The 18,234-nt window shown below is 41.7% G+C and overlaps 1 protein-coding gene across 2 annotated transcripts; it reads right to left on the bottom strand.

Annotated features, from left to right (window-relative positions):
* Nucleotides 1-1,870: 1,870 nt before the first annotated feature.
* PLK4 (polo like kinase 4) lies at nt 1,871-17,335 on the bottom strand. Of its 2 annotated transcripts, none has more exons than XM_072119389.1 (16): nt 17,027-17,335; nt 16,310-16,405; nt 16,128-16,223; nt 15,932-16,046; nt 14,107-15,127; nt 8,276-8,376; nt 6,733-7,016; nt 6,550-6,654; nt 6,165-6,267; nt 5,542-5,691; nt 5,080-5,213; nt 4,826-4,917; nt 4,282-4,429; nt 3,937-4,068; nt 2,857-2,963; nt 1,871-2,035 (listed from the first exon to the last, which is right to left on the bottom strand). In XM_072119389.1, exons 1-16 carry the CDS (start codon nt 17,054-17,056, stop codon nt 1,936-1,938), a joined length of 2,814 nt encoding a protein of 937 aa, XP_071975490.1. In that variant the 5' UTR covers nt 17,057-17,335; the 3' UTR covers nt 1,871-1,935. The 2 variants fall into 2 exon arrangements, with proteins under 2 accessions (XP_071975490.1, XP_071975489.1); XM_072119388.1 differs by lacking the exon at nt 17,027-17,335 and adding an exon at nt 16,664-16,875.
* Between the last annotated feature and the right edge of the window lie 899 nt (nt 17,336-18,234).

Here is an 18,234-nt window from a genome sequence, read left to right as displayed (position 1 = left end):
ATCATCAGGACCAGTTTAAAGGCATGGTAAGGCCACACTCACCAATCAGCGGACTATCCCTCTACCGAATTTACCGTAGCGGTGTCCACCGATTCTCTACCACCTTCATTAGAACTCATCTTATCTGGTGGAGAGTGCTCTACTCAGTGTCTTCCACGATAGCTGGAGTAGCTCCTGTGGCTGCAGAATAACACACAGGACTCCTGTGTGGGATCTCCTTTTAAATTTCCCGCCAGTGACGTCATCCCCCACTTGGGACTCTGAACGGCGCGTCACTTCCGGTCTCCACCGGAAGTGGAGCCGACGCCATTTTCCTGAAGACTGATGCAGGGATGGAGTGAGATCATTGCCCTCAGCCGCTTCCTCCGCACGCCTCCTCTCTGGGACCGGAGACGCACCGGAGTCCATCTGCCCCCACAGACCGTCGCTGCGACTCGCAGCCTTCACCAACTCCCACCCCGCCAAGCATTCTGCCCCCCGGTAAGCCTCGGCGGGGGACATGTGCAGCCACATCGGGGTACCTGGAGACTCCCATTCCCCCTTTCACCGCGATTCAGAGCCTCACCAAGGCCCTCTGGATCCCCCGTCAGGGACAGGAAACTACTGAAAAAGATGGGGCGTCCCGCACCTTTTAAAGTCTGGATTTTCTGTCCCTGGAGGCGGATCCCTCTCTCTGGTTGGGTGCTGTCGTGGAGAGAGGGGGAAACTCCAATTCACTACACTGTGCTCTGTTAGAATTTGACCTATGTGCTGGTCTTTTCCCATAGACAGACTAGCAGGTTTGTGTGCAGCCGGCATAATACTGGTATACAGAAAAATATTGATCACAATATCTTGTCCTTTCACTACTGACACAGGTGAGGTGGAAGAGGAAAGATTGAGCAGTAAGAACTGCTAACTGAGGGCAGCTGGACTGGCTGGAGCTTGTAGCCAAGTCTCACAACAGGAGAGAGTTGTCTAAATCTTACTTGGACTTATTGAGCGATGAATGAGCAGAACTGTGCTATTTAGTTTTACATGCAAACTTTTTCTCACAAGAGGGTAGGAAACGTTTAAAAGGTTCCTAAATGGTGACATTATTTTAGCATCTTTATGATTAGAATAGGCAAAATGGCACATAGTTTTAAGGATTATCTAACCAAGTCATTCAACGTAATGCTTTTTTGCTCCAATTCCTTGCAATATATGTTTACACCAGTAAATGAGATTGTTTACATCTATACATACCTGCTCTAAAATGTGGATACAGCTTCTTCTAAATGTAGGTTCTTTTCTTTGAGGAGCCTGTATTCCAGGCAGGACCCATTGGGTGCAGTCACAAATTAGTGCTTTGCCTCTGTTTAGAAACTGAATCAAAAGCGCACAGGGGCATGCCATATAAACAATATGCTGGTTGCTGATCGCATGCATTTCCATAGACGTGGATATACAATCGGACCATTGCATGCCACAGTGTTTGACAAGAAACATTTGGATCTGCTTTTCTGCTCAGTGTAGCAAAGATTATGAACATGGAGGGGAATAACCAAACTCTCCTGGTACATAGAAACTGTTATTTTTATATTTGACTCTTATTTACAAAAGAAATCCACTTTAATGCTACAGAATGGTAAGAAGATTTGTTAAAAATCTTGCCACTGCATTTATTATAGATTTATGCAGTAGGGTTTTAGCATCATGGTTACAATGCATAAGTTAACATAAAAAAATATTTTTCATATTACAAGACTTACAACATTTACATACAGACAGTTCATCCATGCTATTGGTAGCTCTACCTCAGTTATGTACATATAACTCTAGAATTGAGAGACATTATGGAGAAGAAATGGAAAAAAAAAAAAAATGCAAGTAGTCTTAAGACCAGCTCATGAAAGAAAGTGGTTCTGTATTGGTGAGGTAAGACCAACTTGGGTTAATGCAGAAAGTTTGTGGTCAGGAATGATTTGAAGAACTTGCAAAGAGCATCAAGATGGAAGAGAGACACTGTAATTTGTTTTTGATGTATTCTGGTAGCTTGTCGTTCTCTCCGTGTCTGCAAAACAAAATACATGTTAGTAAAGGGGTTTTCCCCAGTCTAACAAAGTGACAATTGCTAGACTGAAGTAGCAAAAAATTGTCTTTGAAGGGCATTTACCACCAGGATAAAAGAACTGTATGCAAATGACAGGCTCATTTGCATACAGACTTTTACCTTGGCGGTAGCTTTCCTTAAACATATTGCACTTTAGAGGGAATCAGTCAGCAGTTTTAATAATAAGCTTCTGACAGTGTTGGCAATAGACCCCCAGAGATCTGTTGCAAGTGTAGTAAGCAGCAGAAGTAGTGCGAAAAGTAAACTTTAAATTCGGGTATGCTGCTCCTTTAAGTTCTCAGGTTCGGTCTTTCAGCCTGAAGAGATTTTTGGCTCAATTCAATAAACTGCTCAATGGCTCATCCGCTCTGCTGAGTAAGTGCTGTAAGTATCCAACCATTCTGACAACTCCTACTTCTAGCAGAGGGGAGAGACCTAGAGAGGAAGCTCTTCAGGCGCAAAGACCCACATAGACCTTAGAACTGCAGAGCTGGATTATAGCTTCACAGTCGTGTCACTAATAGCAAAATACACATGGGTATGATTGCAACAATATCTAGGGCTACTGACTAACAATGGCTGCAGCTAGATATTATCAAAACCACTAATAGATTCCCTTTTTATACGCTATAAAAATTGGCTTCATAAAGTATTTCAGGTTTTATTTTTCTATTGTACCCATATTTATAGCATAAATGAATACATGTACAATTATAAGAATTAAATTCCATATAATTTTTGCATTACTCCTAATATCAACCTATCAAGACAGAATACTTCACCTGGTCACTTGTCCATTTGGTGCCGTGTATATAATAGACGAGACTCCAGGCTGAACAACCAACTGAGAGCCATCATTGAACTGCACCCATACAGCCCCAGTGTTTAACTGTACAAAAATGTTTTATAAAAATTGTCAGTTATGGCAGAAAACCAGGGATTTGAAAGTCAACATTATTTAAAGGGATTGTCTAGTAAAAATAAATAAGCGGGAAGGGGTGTCAGTAATAAAACATTACCTACTGCTTCTCCACCAAGACCTCAGAAAACACTAGAAGTGGTCGCTCAGTCAATAACTGGTTAAAATAGGGACGCGCCTCAGCAAGTGATGGGCTGTGAGTGGCCCCTCTTAAAGGGAACCTACCACCACAATTCTACCTATAAAAGGTAGAACGGTTGGTAGGTGGATGTATGGGACGTGAGGATAGCCCTTTTTAGAGCTAATCCTCACGTCCCCGCTATCTTTTTAAGATCGTTAATACCCTAATATGTAAATTTTCTAAAGCAGCTACTGGGGCGTGGAGTAGCTGGAGCTGAGGCTACACGGTGCGGCTACTCCACGCCCCAGTAGCCTCTTTTCTCCTCCTACCCCGACATCTTTGGCGCACAGCTCCTTACAACTGCACGCCATGGTCCGAGAAGCCTGCATTCTGCGCATGCTCAGAATAACCGGCCTGCGACTGCGTGGCCACTGCGCAGAACTCAGGATTCTTGGACGAGGGTGTGCTTCTACGAGGAGCTGCGCAGGGGTAGGAGGAGAAAAGAGGCTACTGGGGCGTGGAGTAGCCGCGCCGTGTAGCCTCATGTCCGCCTACTACACGCCCCAGTAGCTGCTTTAGAAAACTTACATATTAGAGTATTAAAGATTTTTTTTAAAAAGCAGGGACATGAGGATTAGGTCTAAAAAGGGCTATCCTCACGTCCCATACATCCACCCACCACCCGTGGGTAGAATCGTGGTGGTAGGTTCCCTTTAAATGTTTATTATTGAGTCAGACACACGTGTCTATGATATTTGCTTAGAGCAAACATACTAGACACCAAGCTAGAAATACAGTATGCAAAGCAAAATGCCTACTTACCTGAGATGCCCAGCCAACATTTTTAACAAAAACGGACTTTAAGACCTGGCCAGGATCTGGAGTGTGACTTTTCGTTGCATTGGAGGAAGGAGCACTCTGAGCTGAAAATACGGATCCCTCGTAGGAAAGAATCTGTACAGAACACACAAAAGTTCACAATTTACTATGAGAAAGTTAGAAGACCCCCCCCTAGGTGTGCATGTTGCTCCTCCAGTCCTTTCTTGGGACCCCTTTTTCTTGTAGGTCAGGGAAACTTGAAGAAATGCTTGGGTTTTTGTTTTCCCTTTTGAACTGTAAAATACTATAGAGATAAACAATGAAACCTTGATGCCCAAAATCACTTACAGAAGGATTGATGTTAGATATCTGCTGTGGTGAAGTAGAGCTGCCAAATGCCCGATGAGGAAGGCTTTGATCCTTGTGTCCACATGCCATCTCCCCAGAAGATAAGGTTTGAGTTGGAGGTTTTGGAGAGTCAGTGCCAACTGGTCTTCTGTTTTAAGATAAATAAAGATAAATCATCTTATGATCAAAGAAGGCATACCCCCAAACCCTGGATTGAAATTGAAGGGAATAGGCAGAAGGATGATGTCTACACACCATTTGCTCTCTTTTAGATGGACTTTGGTTAAAGGGATGCTAACCTGTACATTTAATTCATACAGTGCAAACCATTACAAAGCCTTGACCATAATGTCATGCAACTAATTATAGAATGTCAAACGGGGTTTTTGTCTAAATGATGATGTGGCTGATGCTGAAGGTCTGGGTCCAGTCTGCCAACGTCAACCTAATAAGGTATGTGGTTAGGGATGGTTTTGATAGATTTTGTCTTTACCAAACGTCCGACTCAATATCCAAAACTTATTGTACAAGTGCAACAACTTACCTCCCAAATGTGATTGGAAACAGCGAGATATTATTTCCCTTTTTTTCTTCTATATTAATTGCAGATTCCAAAGACAGGCAAATCTGACGACTCTGTAATGAAGTCAACCACAAAGACAGTTATGCTACAAAGTAATAGCAAATGAATGAAAAATAATGGCATAATCAAATGTGTTAATATAAAAGGATTTAGAAGATCTATAAAATTTTAACCATCTAAATGTTATGCTAAAGAGGTGGTAGAATATGGATTACCTCATTCGCATGATCCACATAGCACTTTATTTCATCATTCAAGCCACCAACTCTGCTCCCATCTTTCAGGGTATAGGACTTTCCAGATTTCTCTATTACACGTGTAAAGTCGATTGTCTTGTGGATTTTTGCTCCTAAAATAACGAGTAAATAACATGTAAACTGTACTTGACTTCACACCCACAGGCAATTGTCTCAGTAACCATATCCTCTTTACTTTGAACACCTGTTTTCATAGGCCAAGCAACCCATAATATAAATATACAATAAATGGGTCTATCAAAAAGTGCAGTTACAATTGTGTCAATGCTGCTGGCTGGCAAGGACTTCTCACATCATATTTCTCAATGATGCAAGGACTCCCGATGACTGCACTGTGCTAGGTCTGTGGGATCTACGCACACGGGTCCAGTTCCACTGTGCTAGCATTTAAATGACCAAATGATAGGTTGTGTGACTTACCATCATAGAAGCAGACTTCTACATCAGCATTGGGGTAGTTCTCCATTAACATACATTTTGCATATTTAGTGTAATAGGTAACTTTTGGAGTTTTGGACCTTACAAGCTGGATGAACTTGGATGCATACTGATATTTTTTCCAGTACTTTTCTGTAAAAACATAAAACACAAAAGTTAGTGTCTTGTCAAGCACAGGACTGAGCAAAACATAATCACCTTAAGGCCCTTTTCAAATTGCTGCTCTGGGGACCTATATCTGACTGCAAGTTTGCAGCCAGATATATGTCCCCATAGACTGCTATGGTGACCCGTGCTCGGGGAAACAGTTTGTGCATTTGCTACGGAAAGGGGTGAGCATCACTGCCGTGTGCTTGCCTTGGTGAGCACATATTAGTGTCAAAGTAACCTTAGTGTTTTTATTTATTTTTCAATCATTACAACAGTGGTACTAAAATAAATGCAGTAAAGTAGAACGTGGACATGTGCTACATCAGTCTATGGCTTAGTCTGGTATTGCAGTTCAACTCCACTAAATTGGTACATTAACCTGCAGTGCCACACATATTTGTTAATGCAAAAGGTTTACTCATCAAACCAAACAACAACAAGGAAATGCATTTTACCTGGTAAACTGTCAAACGTGTAACTTAACATGTTTTCAGGAGGAGATGGAGGTCTATCAACCAAGGGAAACCCCTTGCCTTCATTTGGATGATAGATATAAACCTAAAACAATACAAATTTAAAATAAATATATATATGATAACGTGAAAAAAAAAACAAAAAACACACAAACCAATCTACAAAGCAAAAAAGTGACGGGTTTATTCTGTGTGCAACATTTTGGTAGATAACCACCTTAAAGCTTGAGAAAGGTGATTATCCACTGAAACGTTGAACATGGAATAAACCTATCTCTTATTTGAGATTATATACACACATTAGCTACATATCATACATATGAATTTGTAGAGTGAAACTATGGATGAACCCATATAAAACACTTACCAAATTTCCATCACAGGATATCCGCAAGACTTCTTTGACTCGTTCCTGAGAGTTTTGTTCTTTCACAAATTCCATGCAAACTTCTCCAGTGTCCAAAATGCTCACCTGCCAAAAGATAGATCACTAATCAGATATGTAATGCTAAAGAGAAGAAATCAGGCATTATCAGATAATAGATCGTACCACTGCATTTTTTGTTTTCTGTCTGATCGGCTTCAGCCTTTCTGAATTAAGAGGAGGAATGAGGTCTCTCAGAGAGCGATAACTTGTGGTTTGTTGAGGTATCTTTGACTTCATCTTATGTGGATTTTCTTCAGAAATTGGAAATTTTCTCATCCCCTTTTGTTCCGTTTTCATCTTAACATCATCCCAGCTGTACATAGGAGACTCCTGTTGTATGCCAGGTTGACCTTGAAAATTTGCAGAATTACTTATACTGCTAAGATCTTGAGGTTTTTGCATTTGACCTAAAAATGGAAAGCAAAATAAAATGTGAAAAATGGCGTTCTCTAGTACAAAAACCTGCCATTTCACATGGGAAGGTGGGCTATTTACATGAACTATTTATATCGATGAATAAAACCTTTTTAGGGTTAAATGAAAACTGTTGTGACAAGCGATGGTACCTCCTAATGGTCGGCAGCTGCATAAATAAAACCTACCGTATATACTCGTGTATAAGCCGAGTTTTTCAGCACAAAAAATGTGCTTAAAAACGTCCCCTCACAAAACCAGTTTCCCTTCAAAAGAGGAGGGAATTCATTAGTTGGACCCTAAACATAGTACTGGCCCATGGTGGATGGGATATTCAATTATATATTTACAAGCAGGCAAGCATACGGGAGAACGCTGAACCTAAGGGGCTTGTGAATTCAACAGTCGGAACATTAGAACGTTATAAGTATTCCAGGGGGGAGTTGATCAGTTCTCCCTAAGGATTATCGATAACTGAACTGGATAATGAGGGTTTGTTGATAACGGCCTCCTAGCTATTCTCAGCAGATTATGTCCTTAATGTCAGGATTTCTACCAGGCTGCTAATTAGCCTTTCCCTGTGTATACTATATCAAACTATATTTCCCTATGCTCGGCCTGTTGCCATTACAAAACACACACACAATTGCTCAACCTAGCCCACCCGACATGTTTCGCCGTTCGGGGCGTCATCAGGGGTTTAGGGCTGAATGTTTAGGGCTAAAAACGTCACCTCGGCTTATACACGAGTCAATACAAGCACGTCCCACTTAAAAAAATAATAAAAACTTATATACTCACCCTCCGGTGGCCCTGAAGTGCAGCGCTGCTCTCCCGATGTCCGCACGGGTCCTCTTCTGGCTTCCGCGCCTGTCTTCTGTCTTCTCTAACATCGTGCTGGGCGCCGCCATGTTTTTCTCCCGGCCAGAGCCTAGTATGATGTTAGAGAAGACAGTCGCGGAAGCCATAAGAGGACCCGCATCGGGGGAGCAGCGCTGCATTGAGTATAGAAGTTTATTTAATATTTTTAATCCGGGGCAGTGCTGCATCTACATACTGGGGGAAGTGCTGCATCTACATACTGGGGGGGGGGGGGGGGGGGGTGTCTGTGACCAATGCATTTCCCACCCTCGGCTTATAGTCGAGTCAATAGGTTTTCCCTGTTTTTGGTGGTAAAATTAGGGGTCTCTGCTTATACTTAAGTATATACGGTAATTACTATATCCTGTATGGCTCCACAGTGGATACATACCATTCAGTTGCATGGCTCCAAACCACTGCTGCACAGTTTCAGCTTGGAATCTTTCATCAGACCGAACACCTGAGAGTTTTGGAGGGCAGAAAAATTCAGACCTTGAATTAAAAATAAATAAATCAGGATTAGTATGCGATATTCTTTCAGGACCTAAAGGACACGACACGTCATCCAGCTGAGAAACTACAAACTTCTGACAATGTCTAGGTTGAACTACAACACTACTATGCAGTCAAGATCTTGGATGGCTGTCTTTATAAAAAGGTATCATCAATATACCATCAATATTAGTGTACTTGCCTCATTCTACATTACTGCTTAGTCCATTATAAAGAAAAACAACAGCCAATGGATGCCTCCCCAGTCAACAGCAATTATTTAATTTGACTGTCCAATTGCCTTCAAAAATTAAGCATAAAACTGTGAAACAAATTTATAAATATTTTTTCCAGAAAATAAAAGTGCAGGAGAAAATTGTAAAATTTGCTAGAAGCTTATTTTGTGCTCTTCTCTTCTACTGCGGAGAAAACCTTCTGTGATCCATACAGATAGATGAGAGGAGGTGTCACTTGTGATATAATAGGAAGTCATTTCCCGTGGACGAATAAATGATTGGGTGGAGATGCCAGGGATCACGGGACATGCTCTGGCCAAAGTGTCAGTGCCCAAGACTGGAAGTAGCGGCATGGGAACTGGAAAGGGATCCGGGCAAGTGCAATTTAAATGTTTTATTAAAAATGTTGTTTACTTTGAATGCTAAAGTGGGGTTCCCCGACAGGGGACACATGTATCAGTTTTTCGGCTGCCACTTTTTCAAGTTTGGCCTACTTAATCATTGGAATGTATCTTAAGTTTTTCCACTTTGTGATACATGTGAGGAGTTGCCAGTCTAGTCTTACTTTTGGGAACTACTATTTGGGACTAAAAAGTCGCAAAAGTAAGTCTGGGTCTAGCATGCTCTGTTTTATGACTTATTAGGTGCAAGAATGGGACAATTTCAGAGCCCAAAAGTCTCATAAATTGAACATACATCTGGGCTACAAAGATAAATACGGCCACTGCATTAAATATTTGAGGCAGCTAATTTTGCTACGCTGCTTGATTCTGCACCTAAAAAGTCTCAAACTGCGAAAAGTCTCACAAAAGGTTGCACAAAAAAAACATGTCCATGTCCAGCTATGTATTCTAGAAAATTGCCCACATGACCATTAAAGGGGTTGTCTTAGTTTCTAACCAAAGTTTTCCATGGTAAATTCTATGCTTTATAGCCAATTGTACCAAACTTGGAACTTGATGTTCATATACAGGCGGCCCCCTACTTAAGAACACCTGAATTACATACGACCCCTAGTTACAAACGGACCTCTGGATGTTGGCAATTTACTGCACTTTAGCTTTAGGCTACAATAAACAGCTGTAACAGTTATCACAGGAGTCTACAATGAAGCGTTATTAATCCTGGTTCTAATGACAATCCAACATTTTTAAAATCCAATTGTCACAAAGACCAAATAATATTTGGCTGGGGTTTACAATGATAAAGTATACAGTTCTGGCTTACATACAAATTCAACTTAAGAACAAACCTACAGACCCTATCTTGTATGTAACCCAGGGACTGCCTGAGAGATAGATAGATAGAATATCTATATCTATCTAAAACTTGAAATGACATCAGATGTACATTGCATTGATATTGCAATTAAACATTACTGATTTGAATCTGTTGGCGCTATATAAATAAAGGAATTATTATTATATTACTTAGGTTGCAGGATATTCATACATGTTGATGTATGTAGCAAATATGTTTATCCAATACAACAACAAAAATTGTACTGAAATTCTGTGGTTATTTTAACCTTCCCCTCCCTTCAAATCATTTATCTTTAGAGTTAGGCCCCTTCTGCACTTGCGTTTTTCACGCGCAGAACTTGCATTGCACTCTGACCCATTGTAACCAATGGGTCGTTTCAGACTTGCGGTTTTTGTAACGCGCGCTTAAATCTAGACATGCTCTACTTTTGCAAGTCACGCGCGTGAAAAACGCACCATACAAGTCTATGGAGACGCATCAAAAACGCATTGCACTCTGAGACACTTGCAAGTGCAATGCATTGAAAACGCGCGTGAAAAACAGACACTGAACTGCCTGAAAACTGATTGAACTCTAATGAAAAATGTGCGTTTTTCACTGACCAAACCCTGATCACACCCTGATCAGACTCTGACGTGATCTGCAACGCAAGTGTGGAAGGGGCCTTAAAACTAGTAAGAACCTGTGCGATTAAAGAACACAAGTAGAAAAGATCCAAATCCACAAGTGACCTAAACAACGCTTCCAATGTAGACCCACAGACCGCACAACAATGCATTGCTATTAATACTACGGATTTGTAGATAACCGAAGCAAAATGGGCAAAAAATACAACAGAGCAGTACACAATGAAGCAACAATCGAAAAAAACAACAAAAATGTAAAACTCACAATTTCTTGAGAAACTACTAAAAGGGAAAGAGCATTCTAAATATTTTAGAAAGTTTCTCCTACACATTATTTACCTGAATCCTGAAGCACACAGTACAGTCATCATCCCAGAAGCAACTGGACTGATACATCACTATGACAGATACTGAACTGAAATCTCTCCCCCCAGAGTATAATGCACCATTGGCAGAAGGTAGCTGCTAATCGTCCTCTGGGGGCTGCGCTACCTGCAGGTAACATCACATTCACCTCCACATTACTGCAACATGAGCAGCTGGCACCACAATTGGGAGAGAGGATCCATGTACACTAGGGCTTCCTCATTGCCACCTAATTTCCCTAAACCATTGACAAAAATGATGTTTTCTTGTGTCACATTTTTTTGCCCTTTTCTCTAATGCTATTGGAAGCTATTAAATTGGGGGAAAAAAAACCATTAGTGAAGGGAAGCTGTAAAGACCAAACTAAATTAGCCCTAAACAGGAGAAAGTGATAATGGGGCAAATGTACCATTCATTTAAAAACGCAACCATTGAGACCAGCAATTGGTTAAAAATTCATATAAATGATATGTGTGTCATCTTTGCTCCAGGTTGTAAGCCCTAAGGTCCTTAACCCCTTCCCGCCGCGGCCCTTTTTTGATTTTGCGTTTTCATTTTTCACTCCCCACATTCAAAAATCTGTAACTTTTTTATTTTTCCATGTACAGAGCTGTGTGATGGCTTATTTTCTGCGTAACAAATTACACTTCAAAATGGTGATATTTAATATTTCATGCCGTGTACCGGGAAAAAAAATTCCAAATGCAGCGAAATTGGTAAAAAAAAAAGCGCATTTGTGCCGTATTCTTGTGGGCTTGGATTTTACGGATTTCACTGTGCACCCCAAATGACATGTCTACTTTATTCTTTGGGTCGGTACGATTACGGGGATACCAAATATGTATAGGTTTTATAAATGTTTTCATACATTTAAAAAAATTAAAACCTCCTGTACAAAATTTTTTTGGGGGATTTTGCCATCTTCTGGGGCTAATAACTTTTTCATACTTTGGTGTATGGAGCTGTGGGTGGTGTCGTTTTTTGCGGATTTTGATGACGTTTACAATGTTATCATTTTTAGGACTGTACGACCTTTTGATCACTTTTAGATAATTCAAAAAAAATTTTAAATGGCAAAAAAGTGCCATTTTCGACTTTGGGCGCGATTTTCCATTACGGGGTTAAACCCAGTGAAAAATCGTTATCATATTTTGATAGATCGGGCATTTTCGGACGCGGCAATACCTAATGTTTTTATGATTTTTACTGTTTATTTATATTTATATCAATTCTAGGGAAAGGGGGGTGAATTTTTAGTTTTTTTATTATAATTTTTTTATTTTAACTTTATTTTTATTTTTACTATTTTTCAGACTCCCTAGGGTACTTTAACCCTAGGTTGTCTAATCGATCCTATCATATACTGCCATACTACAGTATGGCAGTATATGGGGATTTTACTACTCATACATTACCATGTGCTGACAGCACATGGTAATGAATGGGTTAACCCGAAGTAGCCTCGGGTCTTCGTGAGACCCGAAGTTACCATGGTGACGGATCGCGGCTCCCCGATGACGTCACGGGGAGCGACGATCCACAGAAAGATGGCGGCACCGATCGCGGGTGTTACCGGTAAGCCTTTGCTGCAATATGCCCGCGAGCCCTCTCCATGTACCGGGACCCGACATGCGACGTACTATTACGTCACATGTCGGTAAGGGGTTAAAGGGTCTCGGCAGCATTTCCTTGTTCACTTAATACCTTAAGGACACAGTTTTTTTGCTCATTTCTTGTTCTCCACCTTCAAAAACCCATTTTACCCGTGTACAGAGCTGTGTGAGGGCTTATTTTGTGTGTAACAAATTATACATCTCCGTCACATTTATTATTCCATGCCGTGTACTGGGAAGCTGGAAAAAAATCCAAAACGTGGAGGAAAAAAAAAAAAAAATATTCACATCACAATCTTGTGGGCTCAGTTTTTTTTTTTTACAACTTTCACTCTACGCTCCAAATAACACCTCTATTTTATTCTTTTGTTCGTTACAAGCATATATTCTGACGCTAATAACTTTTTCATACTTCAGTGTATGGAGCTGTGTTCGGAGTCTTTTTTTTTTTTTTTTTTTTGCTAATTGGGCCAATGGTTTCATTGCTAGCATTTTGAGGTCTGGGCCACATTTTGATCAATTTTTATTCCATTTTTTTTTTAACGTGATGTAAAATGGTTAAAAGTCGCATTTCTGAGACATTTGGGCGCTATTTCCCTGATATGGGGGTTACAGCCGGCAATAACAGTTTTTATATTTTAATATATCGGGCATTGTGGGACGCGGCAATACCTATTGTGTCTGTGATTTTTACTGTTTATTACGTTTTCTCTCTGTTCTGGGGAAAGAGGTCTGATCGTTCCTAGTATATGGCATTTTTGTACAGTATTCATTACAATGAGTCACAGGCTCATTGTAACAAATCTGCAGAAACCATGCAACCTCGGGTCTGACGAAAACCTGAGGTTGTCATGGCAACAGATTGCCACCCCCCCCCATTACGTACAGGGGAGCAACGATCAGATCCAAGATGGCGCCCATGCACCGCCGTCTTTTAAATGCCGCTGGCAGTTTTGCCGGCAACATCGGAAGAGTCAACAGCCACGATCGATGCAAGCACCGACCGCGGTTATTAGTAAAGGGGCTTATTCACAGCGAGATTGTTTTAAACAAACTTTCCCAACATAAATTTTTTAAATAAATGGCATAAATAGAAAGCTGCTGGGGAGAGGATTATGGAGGCATATTTGGTGGGGGTCTTTTTGGGGGAGTGACAGGTCCTCTTTAAGATGTTCATATGTTTGGCTCCATATAAGCTAGAAATGGTTCTGGTGTCACTCTAAAAGATAAATTGCATCAGGATTATAGTTCAGTGACTTAAACTGGAGATGTGGGCCGTTAATGAAAAAGTTAAAATTGAAAGCTGCAGATAAAATGTCCAATTCCCAACTGTATGACTGCATGGATTTCCTGTCCTCCAACTTTCAGAACCAAATCAAACACTTCCCATCAAGCATCTAAAAAGGGACACTTTTCAGCTTATTTACATAGAACGATGAATAAGTTTATATTTACTATAAGGCTATATGGTTCCTGCACTATTCTGAAAATTCTCAGAAGTAGAAAGCAATTAGCACATATAAAAGGCCCCTACTTTCTTTTATAAAAACCTGTATAAAAGATTGTGAAATAGTTTTATAAAAAAAATGTGCCAACGGGAAAAAAATTTAAACCAACTTTACTTACGGAGTTTTCTCTTTGACGGGGGGAGAGGTAAGTCTATCCAAAGAGCCGTGGGCAGCTTTGTCTGTAAATATCTGAGGAATATCTCCATAACTGTTTGCAGGAGAAGATGCTGAGGTCCTGTATCCACTCAGCTGACCCGGTTTATTCAATGTCTCCACAGAGTGACATCTGTCCACAAAGCTGTTTGGTTTACTATGTGCCTGACTACGAGAGGCACCAGTTCTATCAGAGGAGTGAGCCCTGCGGAGGTAGCGAGAATGTGGCCTGTCTTCACCAACAGCTTTCCTCCCCCTCTTATCAGAAGAGTCATTCTCCTCTCTCTGACAACTAAGGAAGCTTCCTCCATCTACGGTCAAAACATCATTTGGCTGTCTGTCCTTAAAATTAAAGACATTTATTTTGTTGGGGAGTGAAGGTCCAGACAAAATCCTTTTCTCCTGTAAACGCCCACTAACGCTAACTCCAGAAGAACCAGTGAAACCTGTGGAGATGGTAGCATGGCCACTGTCAATGGAGTCTTCAACAGCTCCTATATCATCACAAGTGGAAGAAGAATAACTTGTCATGAAAGGGTGGTCCAGGACAGATGAAAGACTTAACCGGTCTGCAGGGTTTTTGCGCAACAACTGAAAAATGAGATCCTTAGCCTCCCGAGAAACAAAATTGGGCATTTCATAGTCTGCCAAAACGATCTTGTTCAAAGTGTTCTTCACAGTGTCGGTGTCAAAAGGAGGTCTACCCACGAGAAAAGTGTACATCATGCAACCCAGAGACCACACATCAGATTCAAGGCCATGAGCACTCCTGGTCGCAATCTCAGGAGCAATGTAGTTTGGTGTGCCACACATGGTGAAGTGCTTCTCGTTCGGCAATTTCAACTGAGCTGCGAGTCCAAAGTCTGCGATCTTAATATTCATGTCACTGGAGAGCAGGAGGTTGGAAAGAGTGAGATCCCTGTGCAGAATGCCATGCGAATGAAGATAAAGCATGCCCTTCACTATCTGCTCCATAAAATGGCGAGCTGGGGAAGTTAAAAGGAAAAGGTACTGTTAAAGAATGATAAAAAAAAAAAAAAAAACAACAACACAGATAATTTAATTTTTTCCACTCTTGGACACAAAATAAATGGGTCTTAGTCAATCACTGGAGCAAATAGTGTCTAGAAAGCAGAGACCAGTGGGGAACCTCTGCACTAGAATAACTGGTGAGGAATAACTTTGTTATTGTTGGACTAACCCTACCTTCTATGAAGGGAATCTATAATTGAAGTTTATGGAATATTGATTTGCGCAAAAATATGCAAACCTTTTGCCAACCAACTCTACTCTGCTGTTCACATTCGACAACATACACCAAATTTATCAAGCGAATCCAGATGTGGTAGACAGATTTTTGAAGAGCAACTTTTTAGGTGAAAATTTTCCCTCAATTCCCCTCCTGGTGTAGAAAATACTTAGAACATTAACACTTTGTATGCCACATTTATAGAGCGGTCTAAGCCACTAATGATAAATCTGACATAGAACAGAGCCCTAATAAAAAAAGAAAATTGGCACAAGAAGCCTGCTTAATGACATTGCATATTTTCATCTACAAACCACGGATGGCAAAACCAAAGCTAAAAGTCAGAACTTATGGTGATCACATCACGTCTCACATCTAATTTTGGTTGTGACTAACAGCCACTGTGTAGGCCATCATAAATAATGTTTCAGGGAGTGTAAACAGCTCCATAGCGGAGTTAATGATTATATGACAAGCTGATATAAAGGTGGACAATGGAATAATCTGATAGATTTTATATAATATACCATGTTGTACTTACCTTCTTTTTCTGTAAATGGTTTCTTTCTGTTTTTTAAATATCTGTTCATCTCTCCGTTGTGACACATCTCCAGTATCAGATATACATAATTGTTGTCCTCAAAATAGTTGTACAGCTGGGGAGAAATAATAATATAGATGAAAATGTGTATCTAAACTCATGTTGAAGACGAATACAGAACCCTATGAAGACCTACCTCCAAGATAGATGGATGTTTTAGCTGGCAGTGGATCTCCACCTCATTGCGTACCCTTTGCACCATGCCAACCCTCTGCATTGCTTTTTTGTCAATCTAAATGAAAAATCCATACAATGCACAAGTGAGCAGAGAGCTGAAAGTAACATAACAGCAGACGTACCAGCTTATGTTGAACTTACCATTTTGATAGCAACCTCTATGCCAGTATTTATGGACTGTGCCCTGTAAACACAGGCAAAGGATCCTTTTCCGAGGAGGTTGAGGACCTTGAAGTCCTAAAGGAAAAATTTGATACAAAAGGGATTAGACATGGAAGTCATAGCAATAGACAAAAATATTGGAGGCTCTAATATATATACATACACACACACTAAAGTAACACCTGTTAAGGTGCAGATTTTTTACAATACTGGTCAATCACTGATCACAACTGTGACGGACGCATCCAAAGTGGGTTTCTATTGCTATGTCTTCTGGGGGGGCTTGGATCTATAGGAGAAGGGGACAGGATGGGGAGCCCCTCTGCCCATTACCTCGATGCTGTTCTCTCCTTGCAGCAGGGGTTTGCAGCCCCCTCCTCCATGCTTGTCATGTTCTCCATTAGGGGAATGCTCCTTGGAGGTGAGATTGGGGAAGAGGAAGGTGAGCACCTTCTCCAGCATGGTGATGATGTGCACGGGGCAGCAGGCAGAACTCTACTGAGGGGGATGGAGACGACTCCCGGTGCTACATCCCGGTTCTGTTCCCGCTGCCCCAACTGACAGCACAACCACAACATGACAACAACAACATCAACTTGACAGCACCGGGGGGAGGGAGGGGCGTGTGACCCCGGGGACGCCGCGGTAACCATAGCTCTCAGACTGACGACTACTGACAACATAGCAACTGCGCACCTCTATCCTCCCTCCTATGCTGCTCGCCATGGCTCTTCTGCTGCACTCCGACTCGGCTCATCCTCGCCGGCTCACTGCAAGACCCGGGACTGTACCGGAGCTCAAGTGATGTCGGCGGAGAGAGCTCTGGGCGCCCGCTTCCATTCCCGCGGCACAGGTTGTTATTTGAAAATTCCGCCCGTTATAGTCACGTGATGCGCAGGAGGTGACGTCAGAGGAAATGCCTTCGCTGTCTGTCGTTGTGGGCAATGGGATTGTGTGTGTCTGTTTTCAATAAAGTTTTGTTTCTGGTTAACTGAAAAAAAATAGTAGGGTGATTAGTACTGTAGTGCTGTGCCTCGTCCTGGCGCCGTGTGTGACACCGGGCGCTGAATGCACACGGTTATTATTACCCGCGTTACTGAGCCGCCTTACACTTCTAGAAATCACTTGTAACCTATCAGTCATGTTTTGTTTAATTAACTGCAGGTTTTAAAAGGAACCTACCACCACAAATCTACCTATAAAGGTAGATTGGGTGGTAGGTGGATCAATGGGACGTGAGGATAGCCCTTTTAAGGGCTAATCCTCACGTCCCTGCACTTTTTTGATAACTTTAATTTGATATTTATTCAAATTTACTTATGCGGCTACTGGGGCGTGGAGTAGCCGCATATGAGATTACACGAGGCGGCTACTCCACGCCCCGGTAGCCACTTTACCCCTCCTACTCACCCATCTTCGGCGCGTAGCTGCGCGCCCTCGTCCGGCGATCCTGCCGTCTGCGCATGCGCAGAAGAGCAGGCCCGCGCCTGTTTCGGAGTTGTGACCGCGCAGGCGCGGGCCTGCTCTTCTGCGCATGCAGGATCGTAGCTGCGCGCCGAAGATGGGTGAGTAGGAGGGGTAAAGTGGCTACCGGGGCGTGGAGTAGCCGCCTCGTGTAATCTCATATGCGGCTACTCCATGCCCCAGTAGCCGCATAAGTACATTTGAATAAATATCAAATTAAAGTTATCAAAAAAGTGCAGGGACGTGAGGATTAGCCCTTAAAAGGGCTATCCTCACGTCCCATTGATCCACCTACCACCCAATCTACCTGGTGGTAGGTTCCCTTTAAGTAATTTCTTGTCAGCTTTTGAAATTCATTTCCACTTTTTGCTCCCCTACTTTATTATTTTATCATTTTCCGTAGACAGACGTATGCTGGCTTCTCTTCTGCATAACAAACT

The sequence above is a fragment of the Engystomops pustulosus genome, chromosome 1 (assembly GCF_040894005.1).
Source record: "Engystomops pustulosus chromosome 1, aEngPut4.maternal, whole genome shotgun sequence".
In the NCBI taxonomy this organism is placed as follows: Eukaryota; Metazoa; Chordata; class Amphibia; order Anura; family Leptodactylidae; genus Engystomops; species Engystomops pustulosus.
The sequence above is the reverse complement of the archived record's forward strand: the minus strand, read 5'-3'. Positions and strand labels throughout refer to the sequence as shown.